The following is a 24,592-nucleotide window of genomic DNA, read 5'->3' as shown; positions in this document are numbered from 1 at the left end:
GAGGAGTAAACTACAGTCCCCAAGATTCTTGGGGAAAAGCCATGTGCTTACATGTATGGTGTCTACTGGGAGACTCTTACGGATTGATTCTATACTCCCAGAAGTAAATCCTATTTACTGTTATGGGAATTACTTTCAAGTAAGTATGCTTGGAATTGCAGCTTTTAGGTCATGCTTAATAGCCACCTTGTATCAAATTGAACAGTTTCCAATCAGATTTAAATACTAACCACTTAAACTGGTCAGAGTGTTATTCCCTCTATTTCTGAAGCTCAGGCTGGAAGTGTTGTTGCTTATGTAGCCATGGTATCACCATCCATACCACACATAATAAGGAGTATTAGTGGGCAAGAGGGAACCCCAAGTGTTGCAGAATACAAAAAAGTGAGAGAGAAAACAGAAAGGGGATGACTCCCCAAACAGCCCAAATGAGTACTGAGCATGCTCTGTTATGGAATGCTCAGTGAGTGAGTGAGTGAGCGAGTGAGCGAGTGAGCGAGATGTCTCAGCTAACAGAAAATTATAGAACAGTAGAGTTGGAAGGAACCTTTAAGGTCATCGAGTCCACACCCCTGCTCAATGCAGGAATCCAAGTGAAAGCACACCTGACAGGTGGCTGTCCAGCTGCCTCTTGAATGCTTCCAGTGTTGGAGAGCCCACCACTTCCCTAGGTAATTGGTTCCATTGTCATACTGCTCTAATGACTGACAGTCCTTTTTTGAGTGTTGAAAGGTGTTTCAAATAAAATTCTAACTTCTATAATAGTCCAGATTTTTTTAATGTCCATATGATTGATGGGCAGGCTGGAAAGAAAAATGACTCACTAAGGCTACATCCACACCAGACATTTATTCCACTTTAAACAGTCATGATCTCAGAATCCTGGGAAGTGTAATTTGTGAAGGGTCCTGAGAGTTCTTAGAAGACCCCAATTCCCCCCACAGAACTCCAGTCACAGAATTGTCTGAGAAGAGGGGCTGACTGTTAAACCACTCTGGACATTGGAGCTCTGTCGGGACAATAGGAGTCTCCTAATAACACTCAGCACCCGTCACAAACTACACTTGCCAGGATTCTTTGGGGGAAGTCATGACTGTTTAAAGTGGCATAAATGTCTGGCATGGGTGTGGCCAGAAGGTCATCCAGCGAGTTCATGGCTGTGGTAAGATATGAACTCAGAACGTCCCAGCTGCACCCAGCATGGAACTACACTTTCAGCAGCAAATACCAGAAAACCAACTAAATGTGTGCTGTCAATGTGCAAAGCATTTGCTGGGGTGCATTTGGGTAGGTGAAGCAGGAGATAGATGGAAGGGGCTGTTTTCCATGCCTGCCACTTTATTTATTTATTTATTTATTTATTTATTATATTGATATACCGCCCGACTAGCAATAGCTCTCTGGGCGGTGAACATAAAATAGCATAAAAATACAATGAATAACAAAATAATACTAAAATACAATCAACAATCCAATACAATAAACATTTTTAAAATTAAATCAGTGTAACTTAAAATGCTTCAGAGAATAGGAAGGTTTTGACCTGGCGCCGGAAGGAGAGCAGAGTCGGCGCCAGGCGTACTTCCTCAGGGAGACTGTTCCATAGTTCGGGGGCCACCACTGAGAAGGCCCTAGATCTTGTCATCACCCTCCGGGCCTCCCTGTGAGTTGGAACCCGGAGGAGGGCCTTCGTAGCAGAACGTAGTGCACGGGCCGGTTCATATCGGAAGAGGCGTTCCGCAAGGTATCGTGGTCCCGCACCATATAAGGCTTTATAGGTTAATACCAAAACTTTGAATCTAGCCCGGAAACATATTGGCAACCAGAGCAAGCTGGCCAGAACAGGTGTTATATGCTCGGACCGCTTGGTCCTTGTCAGCAATCCGGCCGCCGCATTTTGCACTAGTTGTAGCTTCCGAACTGTCTTCAAAGGTAGCCCTACGTAAAGCGCATTACAGTAATCCAAACGTGAGGTTACTAGAGCATGTACCACTGATGTAAGGTCCTCTTTACTCAAATAGGGACGTAGCTGGGCTACCAACCGAAGTTGGTAAAACGCATTCCTAACTTTACCAGTGCATTGCCCCATATTTTTCCTTATTGACCTCCATCAGCTAGGGGAAAGTTTCCAGGGAAGGGGTTGCAGATAAAAAGTTTCAGCAGCAAATTACCCCCTCTCATCACTTCTCCCTAACAAAATGCCCCCCACATCAGTAGCAGACACCAGCAGGGAAGTTCTTTTTTGAGTTGTAATTCAGCTCTCATTCTGTTAATTCCCAAACTACACCAGTTGTCATTTTGACCTACATGCATAGGGAGAAAGACAGTGTAAAGGGTGTGCACAAGGGGGAGGGGATGACAAAGGATTTAGGACTTAAAGATTTAATATTCCATGAGTAGAAAAAAATACCCTATGCAAATGTCTATATTATTGCAGAAAAGTTCAGTTCTACATATGTTTGCCATCTTTTCCTCAAGCACAACTGTTTTTGAGATAACAGTCTTATTCTCTCTTGCCCTTCACCAAAAAGCCATGTTAGTTGTCCAGTATGTGAAATGACTGCAAGCAGGTGCAGCCCAAGACACTTTGCTACTTGAAGCAGAAGAGCAAATGGTGCCCTCCCCCAAGTCAAGGTCATCGTACCATAGCTTGAAAAGTTATGTTGGCATTTGAGGCAGAAAATCTCACAAGTACGTCTTCCTGACAGTAAATATACAACAACCAAAAATTAAAATAGCTAATAATTTGTTGCATGGTGCCCCAAATTAGTTGCTTGGGGTAGTCATCTCTTGCTGCCTAGTGAGAGTCGCTCTATGAGAGGCACATAACTGAAGCAAAACACACAAACAGAAGTATGAGACTGCACCTACTTCCTAGTCTCTTGTCAGTTCCCAGTTTTCACACTCTCTGGAGGGGTGCAAGGACAAGCGGAGGGGATGCAAAGAGGGTGCAAGGACAAGCGGAGGGGATGCAAAGGGGGTGCAAGGACAAGCGGAGGGGATGCAAAGGGGGTGCAAGGACAAGCGGAGGGGATGCAAAGAGGGTGCAAGGACAAGCGGAGGGGATGCAAAGAGGGTGCAAGGACAAGCGGAGGGGATGCAAAGAGGGTGCAAGGACAAGCGGAGGGGATGCAAAGAGGGTGCAAGGAAAAGCGGAGGGGATGCAAAGAGGGTGCAAGGACAAGCAGAGGAGATGCGAGGACAAGCAGGGGGTGCCAGGAAGAGCAGAGGAGGTGGGTGAGCAGGCTGAGGGAGGCAGGACGAGCGGGGGGGGCAGGGAGAGTAGGCTGGAAAGGGTAACACATACACTCACTTCCACAGCTCTTCACTTCCATTCTGCTGCTTCTGCCTTCTACTCCTCCTTGCCCTCCAGCACTGTCTGACTCTCCACTTCCTCCCTCGTGCCTCCATAGAGCACGAGGGAAGAGCTAAACAGCACAGAAGCCCAGTTTGAGGCACATATCTTTCCTCCACCGTTCCACCAATCACAGCAGCAGATGATTTCCCCTGCTTTCACCCCCCAGTAACGTCCAAATGTAAAGCAAAAAAGTTACATTTGCAGCTCAAAAGTAATGAAATTACCACTCGTTCTGTTACATACAAAATGTAACAAAGTTACCCACTCGTTATGCAAAATAGTAACAAATTACAAGTAACTCATTATTTCTAACGAGTTACTTCCAAGCTCTGAGTTTAACCCCCATCCCCATCAGCTGATGGTTGGCGGAGTGAGTCCGGCCTGGTTGGATGTGTGCATGAGTTCTTCTGCTCAACCCTGCAGAAAGCATTCATTAAAATGTAAAGGAAATGTCAAAAACAACATAATTAATTATGTTTAAATTGCATAGACTCTTTGGTAATGAATCAGTAATCAATCAATCAATCAATTGATGTAAGAAGTAGGGTCATCAAAGAGTTATTGGGACCGGTGTTTTTAATTTGTTCATAAATGACTTGGAGTTAAGGTTAACAGTGAGGCGACCAATTTTGCTGATGACACCCAATTGTTCAGGGTGGTAAGAATGAAAAGAGGTTGCAAGAAGCTCCAAAAATATCTTTCCAAACTGGATGAATGGTTGGAAAATGGTAAATGCAATTAAATGTAAGCAAGTGTACAGTGATGCAGATTGGGGCAAAAAATGCTAACAGAACATATTGTATGCACTAATGACATCTGAACTGGCAGTGGCTGCCTAGGAAACAGATCTTGAGGTCATAGTGGATAGCTCAATGAAAATGTTGACCCAGTGTGCAGCAGCTGTGAAAGAAGAGCATTCCATGCTATGGATCATTAACATCAAGCATATTCTATATTTACTCCACAATTCAAATCAGTTGACTGTCCAGGCTGCTTGCCTATATAATGTCCTGATGTTTTACAAGAGGGTGGTATATAAATATGTTAATAAATAAATAAATATAATAAACTTTGTATGACGATGTTTTGCAAAGTTTCTGAATGTATTTGAAAAATAGTCACCCACATTCTATGTTGAAAATTACTGCTATTTTCCAGCACTGGGAGAATCCATTGTACATTAATGATTTACCAGCAAAACTAGATTCACAATTGATTGACTGACTAATATCTTGCCCTTCCTTCAAAGAGGCCTACAGTGGCAAATATATTAATAATAAAACAATATAATTAAAACTTCTAAAACACTTCAAAATGTATAAAAACCTCTTATAATCATGTCATGATGAATGTTGGAACAACTATATATCTATGTGGGAAGTTATTAAATAGCATGGATTTCCATGTAAACATGTGTGCCTCTGTGATGGCAGTTCAAACTGAGGTATTGCATTTCCTGTTTTCCAGGTAAACATTGAAAAAATAACATCACCTCTGAGGAAACTTTCACTTCAATTATTTGTTTCTTTGGCATACACGAAATGATAGCAACTACTACACCTGGTGCTTTGGATCAGGAAACCATGAGCTGGTTTGCTCAAATACTGAAAAACTGGATTCCTTTTCCTTTCCTGGGAAAATATCTGAGTTGTGGGGTTCACCCTCTGTGGTTATTTGTACCTCTGGTATTGTTATATTCTTTTTATTTAGGTGCATATTTTTCTGGCTGTGTCACCTCACTTCTGTTCTATATTTACAAGAACAAGGATAAGAAAGCAGAAGACTTTAATAGCAAATTATGGGAAAAGCCAAGGCAAGTTGTTGCACTTCTTGTAGATACAGTTGGGAAGATATGGCATGGTAAGTAAATGTTTCCTTTTGTACCAACAATTTAGTCTCAAGAGCCACAATAATTTCATAGGACTGAGCTTTAGAACGTCAGGATTGAATGAATGGCACAACTGTTGCCATGGTGCATTAGAAAAGATTGAAGTTTTGGTTGGCACCAGAGAAATCAAGCCATGAATCCTTCTGCCAATCTCCTTTTATTTTTATTTTTGCAAACAAGAACAGTACTTTATTTGTGCTATAAACAATCACAAAGAAAAACTAAACATTAAACAAAGGGGAAATGAAAACATATTACAGTATGAATGGCCAGATAGTGTGCAGAGTACATCATCTGCCCATTAGCTAACTGAAAGATTATCTTACCCCTTATATATACCCAGTCACTCACTGTGATCTGCTGGTGAGGGTCTCCTACAGATACCATCTTATCAGGAGGTCCATTCCATACAACATAGGAAGCGGAACTTTAGTGTTGTGGCACTGACCCTTTGGAATTCACTCTCCGTAGATATTAGACAGGCTCCATCTCTGTTATCTTTCCAGTGCCTACTGAAGACCTTCCTCTTTCAACAAGCCTTTTAAGTAGAGACCTTATCCCAGTCTGTATCTGTGTTGGAATTACTTTTTCAGATGTTTTTACATCTTTTAAAAAAAGTTTTCAAAGATGTTTTGTTTTAATATGTTTTAAAGACATTTTGTTTTTAAGGTGTTTCAGAATGTTTTAGTGTTTTTGTTTACTCCCCTGAGCTCCTTCTAGGAGGAAGGAAGGGATATACATTTAATAAATAAATAAAAATAAAAATGCATTTACACAAATTACTCAGCTAGCAAAATTCTTACTAGCTTGCTCACCTACCAGTAAATACATGAATTTAACAGCAAAATAATAATAATAATATTAATATTAATATCGGGCAGAGCAATCCAAATCCTCCCACTTTGGAGCAGCCAGCCCAGCTCAATGCTGGCTCCATTGGATGCCACCTGCACAAGCCAACCAGGAAGCACCAGCTCCGATTAACAAGTCTCCCGGGGAGTAAGCACTTCCCTTAGGCCACAATGGAAATTTAAGAAAATAATTTTACTGTGCCGGCCTTTTGGCCAATAGAGTTTGCAGGTGATCGGAACCCAGGGGAGGGTCTGAACACAAGGAGTATCTCATGTAAGTCCCCCCCCCACAGCTCCTCCCCTGCCACACCCCTGGAACAACCCATTTTCGGGACTTCAGCTGTCTTCTGATTGACTCCTCCAATGCCAGAACTTTAAGATCAGAGAAGAATCGTTCACTAATAATAAAATTCCTCTGGATCAAATTAAGAAGCAGGGTTTCCAGGGCACATGACATGCTCTTCAGGCAGCTTTAAACTTTTGAACCCTAACACTTTTCTTAGGAATTAAGGCCTAGCCTTTAAGCATATACAGAATTCCCTTCCCACATCATAGAAAGCAACCATAACCAAAAAGGAATAGTTTTTTTTTTCTGGCCCGTTTTCCACAGATCAGATAATCACTCATTAGTCAAACAAACAATACTTCACAACTTGGGAGGGTGACCATCAAAGAGACATCTGGCCAGCACTACCACTGCCATAAGAGAATTATAGCCTCAATCTGCTGCTGCTTGACCAGCAAGTTAAATCTCCTGTCACCTGAGGGCTACCTAGTGGCTGGAAGATAGCACTACTAGCTATATTGTGCTGTACAGGAGAATTTTGCTTCTTGCCTGCCCAGAGGTATTTACTCTTCTCTCCCGACTCCTAAGGCTCCCTCTCTTTCCTCTTAAGAATCCACCAGGTGGCCATAGCTTGTAAAGTTACAAGTGCAATATTGACAACACAAAGTATTCAAATTTAAGTGAGTTGGACAACAAGAAGAAAGAAAACAAAAAAACATTGGAAAGATGCTCAACAAATGATTCAGCAGAAAATAACCTTATTCACCTGCTCTGCTGCTGTCTCTGCAGCACATAAGCCAAAATCAGACCCCAAATCAGCAGTACCAGTTTATATTTCTCCAAAATGCACTTCAGAGAAACAGGCCTGGTGCCACTGTGGGCTGTGGATGAGGGACCCCTCCTTAGGATGGGAGCTTGGAGCTCACTGCAGTGGATTTTGGAATGGGAACTCCCTGGCATCCCTCGATACAGGTGGTGTGGGCTTAAATAAGCTTGCCTGCCTCACCTATCTGTTTATTTTATTTATTTATTTGTTAGATTTATATCCCGCCCTTCGTCCCTGTTGCATTAGCATGTCACTGGGTGTGCCCTGTATGTGTGTGTGTGCATGCCTGCCATTACCCAAGATGGCAGCGGGAGCATCCCTAAGGGGTTGACTTCCCTGCCACCATCTTGAGTGATGGCAGGCACGTGTGTATTGAAGTCAGAGGTAGGTGGGGCAGATGGGCCTATATAAACCCCATGCCGCCTGGATAGGGAGGGGGTGTTGGAGTGAACAGCACTGTGGGCCCAGGCAGGCTGGTGCCCAGGGGCCCAGTCATGCCTGTAGCTGGCCTTGCAAAGAAAACCATCATTGCTGTAATTTTGTATGATCTACAGCCACCAGCTGAAGCATCATCTGTAGCAGTTCAATGTAGGGAGCTGATCTATTCAAAATCTTTTGAAACAAGTCTTGAGTCTCAGTCAACTGTTGCTGTATATGCACATACTAACATTGTCATCCAGAAAATGAGGAAATAGAAGAGTCACAGCCCACAACAACCACGGCAGTTAGATTATTTCAGTAATCTTGCCTTTGAAACTTCATAAAATGGTCCTGGACTGGCTATTGAAGAAACACTGTTTTCTAAATAAGCCAGCTGATGGAAATCGTAGAAGGCCTTACGTCTGCTGTAAAGCATATGAAACAGAAGCTGCTAAATTTTCTAACAATGGGATTGTTCTACTGGCCAATGGGATCTGGATTGAAAGCAAGCAGAAACCTGAAAGACTGATTGATCATCTGGAATCCAAGGCACACAAAGTGACATCAGATGCAAGTGAAACTGCAAGACTGTGGAAACAATCAGACAAGCATCCTTAGTGAAACGTATAAAACAGCATCAAGCAGATGTTGTAAATCACCAGATTGCCCTTTGTATTGATGTGTACAATGATTCACTATTGGAAATGCCCACTGTTCATTCATGGCCAGGATGTTCATTGGTAATATTGTGAGCACAATTAGTAGAAACATAGGTGGGATGTTCAGCTTGATAATTTGCATCCCCATGGTTTAAGCTTTACATTGCAGAGATCCAGTTGCATACAGTGAGATGCTACAGATAACTGGTGAACTAGAAATTAAGAAAGTTGTGTACATCTGGCAACAGCTATTTGTCTCTGTCTTGAAGTTGATGGAAGTGTAGATAGATGTGTAGATAGACAAAATAAAAATAATAAATTTGTTGTTTCTAAGCATATCCTAAAAGATAAGCCAGCTGAGATTCATTGTGCCTTCATTTGAGTGATTCAGCCTAATAAAATAGCATAAGATTTGCTGAAAGCTGGGATAAAGGCATGTCAGTCTACTGGTGTCTCCTTTGAAATACTAGTTGGAATTACAACAGATGGTGAAACTGCCAATAAAGCTTGAAAGGCTGGAAACGTCTTGAAGATCATTTTGATCATGGATTACTGACAATATGTTCTCATGTTGCTATTGTCATCAATCAGATCTAGCAAAGGAATCAGCCCTTGAAACAGTGCCTGAGCTGAAAATATGGCTTAATAAGCTTACTGGCATAGCAACATACTTTTGAACAGCTCCTTCCAAATTAAAACTCCTGCACCAACTTTTCCTGAATGCCGTATATGTCCTCCATACTTGGAAATATGTTTTGCAGAGCATGTAAGAAATCTCATTGTTGCTGATTTACATAATCTTCCAGGATGCAGAAGTGTCTGGGAACAGCTGATTCTAAAGAGAGAAATGAAAAATATTCTGCCCCTGGACTGCTGAAGATATGTACTTCAAAGTCACTGCAAGTTATGCTTACAGGACTGATGGCAGACGTAACACTTGTATTCAAAGAACTGCAAAAAGCATTGCAGAGGACTAACCTGATACTAACCAATAAACTGACTGCAAGATATAATGCCCTTCAAAAATTTGACATCATGAGTAGTGGCCCTTCTCAGGAAGAGAAGTTAATTTTCTCAAAAAGCAGTAACGAGACTGACACACCTGTAAATTTAGAAGAGGAAGAGCCACGGTGAAGTCATAAGCATAGTGTACCATATCAATATGTTACAGCTGGAAGACATTCATGGTCTGCTGTTAGAGTAGAGGCTGTGCCATCATTCATAAACTTTCTAAACATTAGACTACAAGTAGAAGACAATTCTATCTTAAAGATGTCTTCTCCAAAGTATATGATTGATGCAGGCTGACCACTGGTTGAGTCCATTTTTGGTAAGGAGCCTGTGGCAAAAATTTTCTCAAGTGTCTGCAATAATTGGCCAGCAGTTCAGGAAATACCAGAAACAGACATTGCAGACTATGGCACAAAAATATTCTAATAAGCTACAGAAGCTTGCTGTTTGCACTTCAGATTTACTACAGAAATGGCTTGCTTCGATTTTGGTACTGTCTCCCCTCTCTATGACAACAGAAAGAGAGTAGTTTTTCATCACAATCAAATAATGTCTCCTTGGTAGAAGAATCTATGAATGCAAGACTGCTTGTTTCACTGAATGGCATAGGATCTGCTGATCCACCCCCTGCTGTAGCAGAATTCTCATGAAAAAAAGATCAAAGATCAGAGAACCAGACATCATAGTGTACAGGTAGAGATATTTTGTTAAGAATTTTTTCAGAAAGACCGTGTGTGTGTGTTAAGAATTAATGTGTAATGTGCTCCTATGTATACTATTTTTATTCAGTTTCATTAAAATTTCATACTCTAGTCCATGTTTCAGTGGCTTCCAATCTGTATTTGTGTTCTTGGTTCATTGATTCAATTTTATGTGTCCATTCGTGTCTAGTGGGTGTCCAAAAATTAAGACTGGGTGTCCATTCTGGCACACAACTATTACTTAAAAATGCCTTGCTGTACAAACAACAGGTGGTATTCAGAGGGGGTTTACCATAAGTTGGGATCAACTTGAAGGCAGTCCATTTCCACAAACAACAGGCCTCCATGACCATTGAAATGGTATAAGAGTGCTTTAAACATATGTGTAGATATGACTATGATTGACTGGTCAATCTCATTGCTTCCTGAAAAGAATCCTGGGAATGGTAGTTTGTTAAGGGTGCTGACCTCACAGAGCTACAATTCCCAGCATCCTTAACAAATGACTTTTCCATGACTGTTAAAGTAGTATGAAAGTGCTTTAAATAAGAGCTTGGAAAAGTTACTTTTTTGAACTACAACTCCCATCAGCCCCAGCCAGCATGGCCACTGGACCGGGCTGATAGGAGCTGTAGTTCCAAAAAGCATTTTTTCCAAGCTCTGCTTTAAACGTGTGGCGTAGATGAGACCAAGGTCAATCTCATAGCTACTTCAAGTGGAGGGGCAGAAGAAGGAGGGCTCTGAGCACTATATTCACTTCTACATCCTCTGCAGCTCAGTGCAATCCTATGCAGTTTATGCAGAAGTTATTCCCATTGTATTCATTTGGGCTTACTCTCATTTAAGTGTGCATTTTGCATTTGAAAATGTAAAGGTGGAGAGATGAATAAGGGCTGTGAGCAATTTGTGAAGCTGAATACTATTCATTTTAGTCAAAAGTAAAACTCAGGGCAGCATAAATCACAAGTCAGGTGACAGAAGACTCTAGTAACTCAGATATAAATTGTGTATCAATACAGGCAGCTCACCCCAGTATTTGGCATCTTGTGATACAGCAAAGAATTGCAACTGATGCTACCCCAATTCACTATTTTGTGACTGGCTCAGGCTGGTGGAGATATCTCAAGGTTCTGGTAAAAGAAACGAAGAAAGTGTTATCAAAATGGCAAAACAACAGCAATATCTGAGCTGTGTGTGAATCCTAGCCTAAAGGAGCATACTCTACCCTGGTCATAATGACACTGACACTGTTCAGGAAAATGAGAAAGCTTACATTTATTCTAGGAAATGCATTGTGAATTGAAAATATCCTATTTCTAGTTAACTAGAGATAAAGACACCAAGAGCCTTGACTGCTCTTTCATCTCTGCAGGAGAGGAAGAAAAGAAAGGTGTCATCTCTCAGAAGGTGAGATTAAGAAGAAGGGAGGTGAGCAACTCTAAGAGTATCAGTCTAGCACTTGAAGGAAAGTCAGCACAGGTTAGTTATCTTAATTATTGCGGCTCACGAACCTAGAGCTTCACTCGGCAATTTATCAAATAGACCTAGAAGCCGAACCTTTACCCTTCAAAGAGAGGCTTGTTTGTAATCCTAAACATTATCAGTTGGGGATTTATAGGTTACAGATAATAAACATTGGAGCAGAATTAAAAACGTCTCACCCAGACCGAAGCCGGAACCGGAAGTTCTATCACAGGTTAGTTTAGAAAGGCAGTCTAGGAACATGGAGGTTCCCCTTTTCAGATTGGAGCAGATGAGCTCAGGGGCTCAGTGCTAACCCTGCTGTATCTGCCTGAGTACCTGGTGAAGCACCATTCCAGATCAGAGAGATGGCGAGGGGTAATTGCAACCATCAATAAAAATCTCCCCCCCCCAGGATGCACACCTTAACATGGTGAGGGAGTTTGAAAGTGTTGAAGAAGCTGAGAGCAATGCCGTCAGGAGTCTAGATCAAGAGGCTAGATTCCTAGCAGGGTCACCCAAGGTGGAATGGTGAAAGCTGAGACGTCAGACTAAGGGCTCATCCAGACGACTGCAAAATGTGTGACATGACCGCTTTGTGTTCTCATTATTTTTTGATCGTCCTGATGACGCCGAGTGCAAAAGCGCGTTTTCGCGCGGTTAAATCCGCTTTCGCACAACCGCGGAAAATGCGATACACTTTTAAAAAGCGTGAATCATCCGCGGTTCCTTCGGCCGCTTGGACGCAATACTGCGGATTTAAGAGATGACGCTGTTGCATGGGTGGTCCTGGGGCGGTTCCCCAGTCCCCCTCCTCTTTTCCAGCCAATCCCATCCTTTGCACGTTTGCGCTTGTGTGGAAACGTTGCCCGGGAAAACGTGGCCAATCAGTGCTGTTGGATATACTGCGCAGGTGCAGAAATGCAGGTTTGCGCAGAAGCAGGAAGTCATGGTGGAAAAGCTGTTTAACCGTTTTGGATTAACGTGATTGCAGAAATGCAAGAAAGCATATTTGTGAAAGCAGCAGAAGGAAGGGGAAACTGGAAGGGGAAACACAAATCACTTTTGCGCCCAAATTATGATGTACTTGCAGGGGCTTATAAATGGCTGCAATAGGGAGTGTTTGGCAAGCCGAAAAGGGAAATATCCAAGAAGCCGCTTGCTAAATGGAGTAACTTTTCTGCTTTACCACGAATGCGCATTTCTGCGAGACTTGCCAAGCAGATATGCTGCTATAGGTGCTCTGTCACAGAGCTATAGCCTTTTGCCCATAGCAACGGAATTAGCTGCGATCCTGACTTATGGCTAACTGTAACCAGAGGGAGTGTTTGGCAAGCTGAAACGGGAAATATCCAAGAACTCGCTTGCCAAATGGAATAACTATTCTGGTTTACCACGAATGCGCAGTTCTGCAAGACTTGCCAAGCAGACATGGTGTAAAGTGGGGGACACCGTAACCATAGGTGTTGTTTGTGTGCGATGAGAAGCTGGGTGGGCTGTGGCGTGTTTTTCTCCTTTGTAGCCGTGCAGCCTCGTAAGCCGCTTCCCGCTCTTGGGGCACCCCCCATCCCCAGATGAGTGGCTGGACAGCTTCCCCCCTCTCTGCTCATCAGCTATGAATCGGGTTTGTGTGAGGTACTTTGGCGGGAGGTTTGAATCCCCTGAGTGAATTCCTTGTGCTGCCCGATCCCGGCTCATCAGCTGTGAAGCAGGCGTGCTCACGGCTTTTAGGGGGGAGGTGCGAATCCCCTGCCTGAGTGGGTTCTTTGTGCTGCCCGCCGCCCTTTCATCAGCCACCTATGATTTTGCCCAGGGCCCCACAGGCTACGGGAGGACTCGTGGCCCCCTCCTCCAAATTTGGTTTGGGCCATGACCTCCATTGCGCCCACAGGAAATTCAAACTTTCGCGCTTCCGCGTTCAAGCACACATGTGCAGAACTGATAGCAGTGGAAGGGGAGAGGGGAGCAGACGTCATATTTTCCCAACGAATCGGAACATAGTGGGATGTGTCGGGGGCATGGACAGGAAAAAAGCGAGAAGATGCCGCATGTTCGGGCTGCGTGTGCAGCCGGTAAAAAAGCATGTTTTTAATATCAGCAAAAAGTGGGAAAGGAGCAGGAAAGGGGGCAAGTGAGGACTCTCAGCTGACAGAGCGGGTATGGAAAACCTGGATTATCCCGCTCCATCTGGATGAGCCCTTAGATTCATCCAAAATCAGAGGAAGGCAATGGTAAACCACCTCTGAATACCTCTTACCACGAAAACCCTATGAACTGAGTATCCAAAATGCAACATGAGATAGTGCTGGAAGATGAGACCCCCAGGTCAGAAGGCACTCACCGAGCTACTGGGGAAGAACAATGGACAAGTACGAGTAGTGCTGTGACTAAAATGATGCAGCTGGGTCAAAGCCAAAAGGAAGGCCAGAGGCTGATGCACACAGATGCAAAAGGAGAGTCCGGAGTTGTACAATGCACACAGTAGGAACATGGAATGTGAGAAGCATGAACCAGGCAAAGTTAGAAATTGTCAAGCAAGAAATGGAACATATCAACATTACAATACGTGGCTTGAGTGAATTAAAATTGACAGGAATGGGACACTTTCAATCAGGCAACTACAAAATATTTTATGCAGGAAATGAGAAATTAAGAAGAAATGGGGTTGCTTTAATAGTGAGAAGTTATGTAGCAAAAGCAATTAGGAGCTATAACACAGGGTCTGAGTGAGTGATATCAATGAGTTTGAACAGGAAACCTATTAACATAACCATCATCCAAGTCTATGCTCCAAGAGCAAATGCAGAAGAAGAGGAATGGGAGAGATTTTACACAGAAGTACAGGAAGAAATTGATCACACACCAAAACAAGATGTGCTGATAATCATGGGGGACTGGAATGCAGAAGTAGGGAACAAAGAAGAACTAGGAATTGTGGGGAAATGGGGCTTAGGAGACAGAAATGAAGCAGAAGAAAGACTTACTGAATTCTGTGAAGCCAATAATTTGTTTCTTGTGAACACATTTTTTGAGCAACCGAAAAGATGACTGTACACATGGTCATCACCAAATGGTCACTACTGGAATCAAATTGATTTTATAATTGGCAGCAGAAGATGGAGAAGTTCAATACCTGCTGCAAAAACAAGACCAGGAACAGACTGCGGTACAGATCATGAACTGGTAATATCAAAAATCAGAGTAAAGCTACAGAAGAACAACAAAGCAATCATAATGTCAACATACAATTTAAATAACATCCCAGAAGAATACAACGATCAAATGAGGAACAGATTTGAGGATTTAAACTTAGTTGACTGAGAACCAAAAGAACTATGGATTGAAGTCAGAGACGTTATTAGGGAAGAATGCAAAAAGACAATACCTCTAGTTAAAAAGAGAGAAAGGGCTGAATAGATGACTGAAGAAACTCTTAAAATGGTTAAAGAGAGAAGGAAAGCAAAAGCAAAAGGAGATAGAAACACGGTCAGAACCCTAAATGCAACTATACAGTGACTAGTACGTAGGGACAAAGAACTATCACAACAATTATTGTATAGAAATAGAAGAGGACAACAAAAAGTGTAGAACAGGAGCTCTGTTCCAAAAGAGTAGAGAAATGAAAGGGAAGTTTAAACCAAGAGTAGGGATATGGAATAATCAACGGGGAGCACACTGACTGACTGAGATAAAATAAAAGGAAGATGGAAGCAATACAATGAAGAACTCTATAAAAAACAAATACTGAAAAGAAAACAATGGCCCACAGACTGGAAGCTTTCAATATACATCCAAATTCCAAAGAAAGGGGACCCCAGGGAATGCTGTAATTATCGAACTATTGCCTTAATATCCCATGCAAGTAAAGTAATGCTCAAGATCCTACAGCAAAGGCTCTTACCATATATGGAGAGAGAAATGCCAGAGGTCCAAGCTGGATTTAGAAAGGGAAGAGGCACCAGAGATCATATCGCAAACATACGTTGAATAATGGAACGGACCAAGGAATTTCAGAAGGAAATCACCCTGTGCTTTATAGATTACAGCAAAGCCTTTGATTGTGTAGATCATGAAAAACTATGGAATGCTTTAAAAGAAATGGGGGTGCCACAGCATCTGATTGTCCTGATGCACAACCTATACTCTGGACAAGAGGCTACTGTAAGGACAAAATATGGAGAAAACGATTGGTGAAAGGGTGTGAGATGGGTGTATTTTATCACCCTATTAGTTTAACTATACGCAGAACATATCATATGGAAAGTGAGATGGGACCAAGATGAAGGAGGTGTGAAAATTGGAGGGAGAAACATCAATAATTTAAGATATGCAGACGATACCATTCTACTAGCAGAAACCAGTAATGATTTGAAACAAATGCTGATGACAGTGAAACAGAAAAGCACAAAAGCAGGACTACAGCTGAACTTCAAGAAGACTAAGGTAATGACAACAGAAGATTATGTAACTTTAAAGTTGACAGTGATGACATTGAACTTGTCAAGGATTATCAATACCTTGGCACAGTCATTAACCAAAATGGAGACAATAGTCAAGAAATCAGAAGAATACTAGGACTGGGGAGGGCAGCTATGAGAGAACTAAAAAAGGTCCTCAGATGTAAGGATGTGTCACTGAACACTAAAGTCAGGATCATTCAGACGATGATATTCCCAATCTCTGTGTATGGATGTGAAAGTTGGAAGTGAAAAAAGTAGATAAGAGAAAAATTAACTCATTTGAAATGTGGTGTTGGAAGAGAGCTTTGTAGATACCATGGACCGTGAAAAAGACAAATACTTGGGTGTTAGAACAAATTAAACCAGAACTATCACTAGAAGCTAAAATGATGAAACTGAGGTTATCATACTTTGGACACATAATGAGAAGACATGATTCACTAGAAAAGACAATAATGCTGGGGAAAACAGAAGGGAGTAGAAAAAGAGGAAGGCCAAACAAGAGATGTATTGATGCCATAAAGGAAGCCACAGACCTAAACTTACAAGATCTGAACAGGGTGGTTCATGAGAGATGCTCTTGGAGGTCGCTGATTCATAGGATCGCCATAAGTCGTAATCAACTAGAAGGTATATAACAACAACAACAATAAAAATTCCATTTTTCTTACCAGGAGACCAATCCACACTGTGTCTGGGTTCGAGGGATTGTTTGTAGTCTTGGGCCAGAGGGACAGAACGGGAATCTTCCATCCATCCCGCTGCACTACAACCTCCCTAATTGAGTTGGTGTAGGTAATCTCTGATGTGGTGTTTCAAGAACCATTTTACGGTGGTGCTGGGGGATTTCAATATCCACACTAAGGCTGCCTCAAATGGGCCAGCTCGGGACAATGGTCTCCATGACAACCATGGGGCTGTCCGAATACATCAGCGAAGACATGTGGCTGGGTATACCCTCAACCTGGTCTTTGTCAGAGTGAATCGGTATTACTCCTTTGATTGGGGGATTTGCTTTGAGTCGGTTGTCATGGTCAGACCATTCCCTGGTAAGGTTTGGTTCGAATGTAGCAACTCCATTCTGTAAGTGTGTAGGACTCATTTGTCACCTGACCAAGACAGCGTTGCTCTGACACCCTTAGAAGCCTGCTGTAACAACTTTGGAAGGCACTTGGGAGGGACAAAATTGTTCAGAGTTGGACAGAGTTGGATGCCAAAGTTAGAACAAGTCCAATGGATGTGTCTGGAGCACTCTCTGTTTCATTCATACTGGATCAGTTTCAATTATTGTGGACTGAGGATGTGGAAGAAGGGCAGCCAACCCCCTGTCCACTTCACCTGCACCCATGTTGGCTTCTTAAAGCTAGCTGAAGGGGGTTGACTGGGTGGGTCCAGCGAGGGATTAATGCTTCACTGAAAGAGGGGGAGGTACCATTTGCCTTGAAGGAGGCAGTGGGGTGTCCCCTTTTTAAAATGACCACCCTGGACCCAGAAGTGTTAAACACTCACCCGGTGGCAAATATCTCCTCTTGGGGCAAGGTGCTTGAGAAGGTGGTGGCAGTCCAGCTTCAAGCATGCTTGGAGGAAACTGATTACTTGAATCCTTTACAGTCTGGCTTCAGGCCTGGCTATGACACTGAAACTGCTTGGGTTGCCCTGGGGTTGATAAAATCTTTCAAGAGAGAAATAGGGGGAATGTGACTCTTCTCATTCTCCCTGATCTCTTGGCGGCTTTTGGTACTGTTGACCACAGTGTCCTTCTGGAGTGTCTCAGAGAGGTGAGGGTTGGGGGTACAGTGCTTAGTGGGTCTGCTCATACCTCCAGGGCTGCTTCCAAAAAGTAGTTATGGGAGGTCACTGCAGCACCATGGGAGCTGCCTTGTGGTGTCCCACAGGGTTCCATCTTGTCTCCCATACTATTTAGCATCTATATGAAGCTGCTGGGAACTGTCATCAGGAGATATGGAGTGAGGTGATGTTATATTTTAAAATGGTTGTAACCTGCCCTGGGACTTTTGGATGAAGAGTGGGTAATAAATGATGATGATGATGATGATGATGATAGAAGTTTCTTCTAGCTTAGAAACTTAGTTCTTCTGTACCACCCTGTTTTCCTCCACTAAAAGATTCTTAAATCTTTATTTAACTTCATCGAAGTGATATTTATTTCTTGTATTCTTTGCAGGTTATGAGGTTATTGGCATGGAACATCTGCCTGAAGGACCAGTGCTTATTGTTTATTACCATGGGGCCACTGTTTTTGACTATGCCTTCCTTGTAGCAAAACTCTTTAAAGAAATGGGGAGAATGTGCTATTCTGTAGTCGATCACAAGATGTATCAACTGCCAGGTTATTTATTTATTTATTAATTAAATGTATAGTACATCCTGCCTTTTCACATAACAAGAACAAAGATAAAACACAACATAAAACAATCCTGTAAAATATGAAATAGTATATAAGGCAAGCAGGTAAAAGCAAGCAAGCAAACAGGTGAATAAAACAGCAGCAACAGATGGAACACTAAGTGAATGAGGGAGAGGATTCTTTTCCAGCAAGTTCCCCTTTCAGCTTGTCTGGCAGAGGCAAGTCCTCCAGGAGAAACTATCTAGGCAGAATGTCTGTCCTCTCTTATTCTTCCATTGTCTTGCTTTCTGAGAACTGCCTACAGGTGCTTCCAGGTTGTCAGTATTTTGCAGGAGGGACTCCAGGGCAGATTGGAACTTTAGGTGTGTGCAATTAAAGTGGATTGAAGCCCTAGTGCAACAACAACAAAAATTAAGGACTTCTTTGCAGTTAGGGAAATGTCTTGAAAAGTCTTGGATGAATGAATGATTAACAGAAAGACATGTTAATATCTTGCGGACAAATCAGGAGTAATAAAGATTGGACATAGTCTCACCACTGTAAATTTCATGCAAGCAAATCAGGATGAATGCTGAACAATCAGGTCATCTGCAGGAGCGCTGTATCTTCAACAATAGCAGTCTGCAGCTATGCGCATGGGTGCACTGAGGTGCATAAATCTGCAATTAGGATGCACTTGGGGATATACATTTGAAAAATAGTTGAAATCTATGGGTGCTGACATTTGGGTTTACTTGCTTTAGTCCCAGACCTGCATTGCTTTAATTTAAAAACATTAGTGTTTTTAACTAAATTATGGTTTATATTCAGATGTGTGCAGTGCTGGAGCCTCCATCTGTTTTCAAACAAACAAAAATTTCAGATTTTATTGATTGTATTTTAGATTTGGAAAGTAACAAGTTGCCCTCTTAAGAACCATCTGCTAAGCCTAATTGGTTCATTCAGGGCCAGGGCCAGGCATGTCTGGGCCCTTTGGAACCAGCATGTGCCGGGCCTGCAGTGCTGTAGCCCAATACAGGTGGCACGGGGCTAATAAGTCTGCCTGCATGCCCCACCTACCTCTTGTGTTGCGTGAATGATGTGCAGGCATAGCGCATGCTTACCATCAACCAAGATGGTGGGCTGGGGTGTCAGCCCCTTAGAGAATCCCCTGCCACCATATTGGATGATGGCAGGCATGCATGCAACAGTGCACATGGCATTCACACACTGATGGGAGAGGTAGATGGGGTGTATAGGTGGGGTGTATGAGTGGGTTTATTGAAGCCCACACTATCTGTATTGGGGGGTGCCTGGGAGTTCCCTTTGCAGGACCCATTGCTGCCGCAGATCATGGAACAGGAGCACCACCCTAAAGAGGGGGCCCTTCAAGGGTCCCTCTGGGCTGCAGGGGCCATTTGCCAGGGCTTAACCCAGCCACCTTCTGGCACTGGCCCTTGGTCCACTGATCTTGTTGCATTATTTGATGACTCCATTCAATCTGTTATAAATGAAACCAATATACAAGATATTAACCAATTGTCTGCCCATGATTTGGTACAGCAGGCAGAACATCCTCCTGTGGCTAATTTTCAAATTCCTAGTGTTTGCATCAATGGAAGGAATGCTTTTCCAAACAGGACCCAGCACCAGAATGCAGAGGGCCCTTTAGCATCAGACTGCAGGGACCCTTGGCAATGGTGAGCAATGGCAATAGCTGCTGCAGGGAGCTGAAAAAAGCCCAGCTGCATCAGTGGATTAGTGTGCTGTGTGCACACACCTCTCATCATCCAAGATGGGGAGGGCATGTTGACACCCCTGCTGCCATCTTGAGTGATGGCAAGCATGCACAGCCAGCCTGGTGGTGGGTGTGTGGCTGCAGCTCCGTAACCTGATGCTAGCACAGAGCATGGCAGCTACACCTGCCCAGCCCAAGCAGGAGGGGTCCTTCTCAGCCCCAGGGGCCTTTGGCCAGTGTACAACTTGGCTGCCTGCTGGCCTGTTTCCAAAGCAGCAATTGGGCAATTAATGTCTTCTGATAAATCAGCTCATCAGCAAACTGTGCACTGAAATCTCTAAATTAGAGTACTGTTGGAAATATGTCACCCTCTTTTAGCTAAAACCTGTTCTTTAACAGAAACTGGAGTGTTAACACTATCTTCAAATCCTCATGAACACTCATGAATAGAAGGTTGAGGATGTTTTTAACATGTCTTCTGAGACCCATGCACCCACCCAAGAGATGTAAAGCCCCGAGGAAAGAAAACACTGATAAAAGATCCCATTTTTTTCTGCTGCTCCCTGGTTTTTTTGCCCCTGAAAAATTGGAAAAACTAAGGGGGGGGGGAACCACATTTTTCCTGAATTTTTCTGGGCCCTGACCTCTACCCTGCCCCCCTCAGTAAACTTGTAGTTGGTAAGGATTTAAGGAAGCAATTTGTTTGGACTGGCCAGGAAGAGGGATGGTTGTTTTGGAATTCAGAGATGTTTCCAACAGGAAGATAGTAAAGTTCCTAACAGGGAATTTTTGAGCTGAGGCCAGCTCAATTAATGCCATTTAGGGTTGTTAAGGTGGAAAATTTGGGCACCAGGATTGGTCTTTCTTCCTTTTGGTAACTCTGTAAGAGTCCATGTTTTGTTTTTGTGAAGAGATTCTATTTCTTCTCCAGCAGCTTGCAGCCATTTGTCTGTCTCAGTATCTGGCATCCCTTCAATGTCTCACCAATTGAAGGGCTTTGGTATCTCCTCCACTCTGGTTAGAAGAGACAGCCTATTTGGTGTCATCCCTTTGTTGAGTCTGCTGGAGTGTCTCACCTCTCAAACAGCTCTTGCACCCCCTTCTTGCTTAGGTTCACTTGAAGTTTCAAAGTTCACAACTTCTTCTTTCTGTGACTGCTGCACTGTTTCTTCTGTTGGGATGTCTAGTTTGATTTCTGATATTTTACTGGTATTTGATCTTTGTCTCTTGTTGAAGTATGCAATACTACGCACCTTGATTGTTTCTGTGGTAGGATCAAGTATTCTGTAGCCTTTTCAGCCCAAATGTGCCTTCTTCATTTCTGCAGTTTAGTTTGCCTCTTTTCTTTGGGAATGTAAGCATACACCTTAGATCCAAACACTCTAATATGCCTTACACTTGGTTTGGTTCCATTCCATAGCTCAGATGGTGTGGCTTCTCTGCCTTTAGTGGGTAACCTGTTTTGCAAATAAGTGGCTGTCAGGATTGCTCTCCCCCAATATTTGTTTTGCAATCTAGCATTGAGAAGTCTACTTACTGTCATTTCTAACAGTGATCTATTTTTCCTTTTGGACACTCCATTTTGTTCTGGGGTATAAGGAATTGTTTTTTTCATGTTTAATGCCTTGTTACTTTAGGTATTCTTCAGTATCCCTGTGTATTCACCACCATTGCCAGTGCACAGAGTCTTGGGCTTTTCCCCAAATGTATTGCTCATTCTGGCCACATACTCTTTAAACTTTTGTAACACTTCATTTTTCTCTTTAAGGAGGTAAGTGTAGACATATTTTGAAAAATCATATATAAAAGTAGGGAAATAAACATTCCTTCCTGGTGTCATTACAGGTAAGGGTTCACAGATGTCACTGTGGATTAAACCCAGGGATTTTTCTGATTACACTTCAGCAGATGGCCTATAGGTGGCTCTAGCTGCATTTGCTTTACCACAATCAACAAACTCAGATTTGCACATTTTTATGTCTAAATTCTTTGTTAAATTTATTTATTTATTTTATTTATTATTAGATTTATATCCCATCTTTATTTATATCCCATTCTTCCTCCCAGTAGGAACCCAGGGCTTGTCCTTCACAAGTTCCGAAATGCTTTCAACATTTATGTGGCCAAATCTGCCATGCCACAACCCTACTTCATAAAGGTCTTCATTAGTTAGAAGTCCTGTCATAAGTAATTCTCTGCCTCTGAACACAAAACAATGATCTCTCCTAAACAAATCTCTTCATCCTCGCCTTGTAGCTGTTTTTACACTCATTAAACTGTTCTATAGAGATGGCACATAGTAAGCTCCAGGAATGCACACCTCACTGGTGCTCTTTTCACCCTGTTTACATTTTAAATTAACTGTCCCTTTTCCTTGTTTATAAATACATTGTCAATCAGCAAGATATATTGGGACTTTACAATCCATATCTGTATCTGAGAAAACATCCAAATTGTTGAAAAAATGTGAAGTTGTCCCACTGTCTATGAAAATTTTGTTGTGGGCTTGGTTTGAATCAACTCTACAAATTATTTCTTTAGCAGTACATATTTTATTTCCTTTTTCCAAAATTATTTCCTGGAGAGGCATTCCCCTTTACTTCTTTGTCTTTTGGTCTTGCTGTCCCATTCCCTTGGAATTTGTCCTTAAGGGGTTTTCTCAGATGAGGGCAAGCACCTTTCCAATGCTGATTACTTCCACAAAATAAACAATGCTTGCCTTGAGTCAATCTGCAGGCTTAGCTTTTAGTTTCCTCATTTTGTACCTGTTTTCTTAGATTAAATTCTTGCAAATGTTCCTGGACAGAACTCGAAATTACATTTTCCTTAACTTGAAGTAAATTAATTATTCCTTCATATTCTGGAGACAAGTATTGCGCAAAAGGCCAGTTTTAGCTGCCTCAGGTAAATTTATCTCCTGTTACTCCAGTTCTCTTATTATACCCAAAAAAGAGCTCAGATGCTCTGATAGATTATTTGGATCTTTAAGCCTCTTTTTTTCAGAGTTTTAGCATCAAGGAAACTTGAGTATTCATTCTGTTTTGTTGAAAAACTTGTCTCAACCTTTCCCACATTTCACTTGCAGTTTGCTTATCTTTAATATGCTAATTAAATTATCAGTTACAGCTACAGATATGTGTCCCATGGCTTTCCTGTTTGCAGCATTCCATTCATCTTTTTTCTTTCTTGATGCCTCTGGCCTTGGTTCTTCAAGGACAGAGGCTAACCCCAAAGTATTCAGCAGCATTTTCATTTCAATGACCATCTTCTGTAGCTTGAGTCATTTGGCAGCTCAGTGGCAGCAGACCTCCTATTAGATTCAGAAGCAGTCCTTTTTTATCTAATCTGTCTATATTACAGACTCTACAGACTCCTTTTTCTTTTTCCTTTTATAAATCTCTAATTATGTCTGGGCCCATGACCCTATGAAGAGAGTTGCTTATGCAGCAGAGTTCATTGGAGATATAAAATAATATGAAAGAGAGTGGTGTTTATCTTAAACAAAATAAACTCATTTTATTGAGAAAGTACATGTGGATAGGAAAGCCTAATCATCTACACTAGCTGAATTCAGAAGGTAGGGAGAGAGAATTGTGGGGAAAAGGAAGAGGATCTAGAAGTGATGATAGCTCTGAGAATATCAGTCTAACTAATCAGAGGCATGCTTAAACTTGAGGAAAGTAACAAGAGAATTCAAACAGGGGCCCTTTCAACTGACTAACTATATCTAGTGCCTCTAATGATCAATAGATTTAGAGCACACAGTGAGATAATGCATTGATTGAAGTGAAAGGTGTTGGACCTTTAACAGTGGAAGTTCCCCTGTAGTTTTAAGTAGTGCCTTGCACTCTAGCCTGGACAAACTAGACTAGCTGGCTCCCCTCTGCCTGTGGGGGAGGGTGTCCATAAACTATCTGGCCCAGTGGATTGGGGTTTGCGACTGCACAGCAAGGCTCTGAGGGCTGCTTTCTATCACACTATTCATTTAAGTTGAGGAACATGCTGACCCCCACAGCACTGTACAGGATTTCCAGAAAAAGCCTACTGCCAGAATCTGTGAGCAAACAGAACTAGTGTAAATTCTGCCTTCTGTGATTACAAGGATTGCCAAGCTGCTGTACCTGGGATCCTTAAAGGTGCAGTATCATTGGAATAATGACATATATAAAGTATCCACACTATTCCCTAAATAAGATTTGTATAAAATTTTTTTTTCTATTTGGGACTTATTTTTTCAGGGCTGAAACTGTGTCTTGATGTGCTTTATTGCAAAAATTACAACAAAGCTGAATGTGTGGAAATTCTCAAGAAAGGTGGTTTACTGGGAATCTCACCTGGTGGAAATAGAGAAGGAAACTTTAGTGATGACTACAGCATTATGTGGAATAACCGAAAAGGTTTTGCGCAAGTAGCTCTAGAAGCAAGAGTGGTGAGTGACTTTTGCCGTTCATGTTGATGGAATGTTCAGTAAAGTTGTATGGCATGACTAGTGACCATGATGGTTAGGTCTGGTGGGAGCTGGATTCTAAAAATATCTGGAGGGCCACAGGTTCCCCACCCTGTTTTAAAGCTAATGTATTGAAATC

At 42.3% G+C, this 24,592-nt stretch overlaps 1 protein-coding gene across 2 annotated transcripts in view; it reads left to right on the top strand.

The window, feature by feature from the left end:
- Positions 1–24,592, top strand: part of LOC133371453 (monoacylglycerol/Diacylglycerol O-acyltransferase-like) — a 32,404-nt gene that overhangs the window by 1,746 nt on the left and 6,066 nt on the right. For both annotated transcript variants that reach the window (XM_061598909.1, XM_061598919.1), the window contains exons 2-4: positions 4,826–5,218; positions 18,107–18,271; positions 24,245–24,435. In XM_061598909.1, coding sequence (XP_061454893.1) covers positions 4,900–5,218; positions 18,107–18,271; positions 24,245–24,435 — 675 coding nt within the window. In that variant the 5' untranslated portion in view covers positions 4,826–4,899. The remainder of the gene's footprint in view (positions 1–4,825; positions 5,219–18,106; positions 18,272–24,244; positions 24,436–24,592) is intronic.

This window comes from Rhineura floridana, chromosome 1, assembly GCF_030035675.1.
Source record: "Rhineura floridana isolate rRhiFlo1 chromosome 1, rRhiFlo1.hap2, whole genome shotgun sequence".
Classification (NCBI taxonomy): domain Eukaryota; kingdom Metazoa; phylum Chordata; class Lepidosauria; order Squamata; family Rhineuridae; genus Rhineura; species Rhineura floridana.
This window is presented reverse-complemented; position numbering and strand designations above follow the sequence as displayed.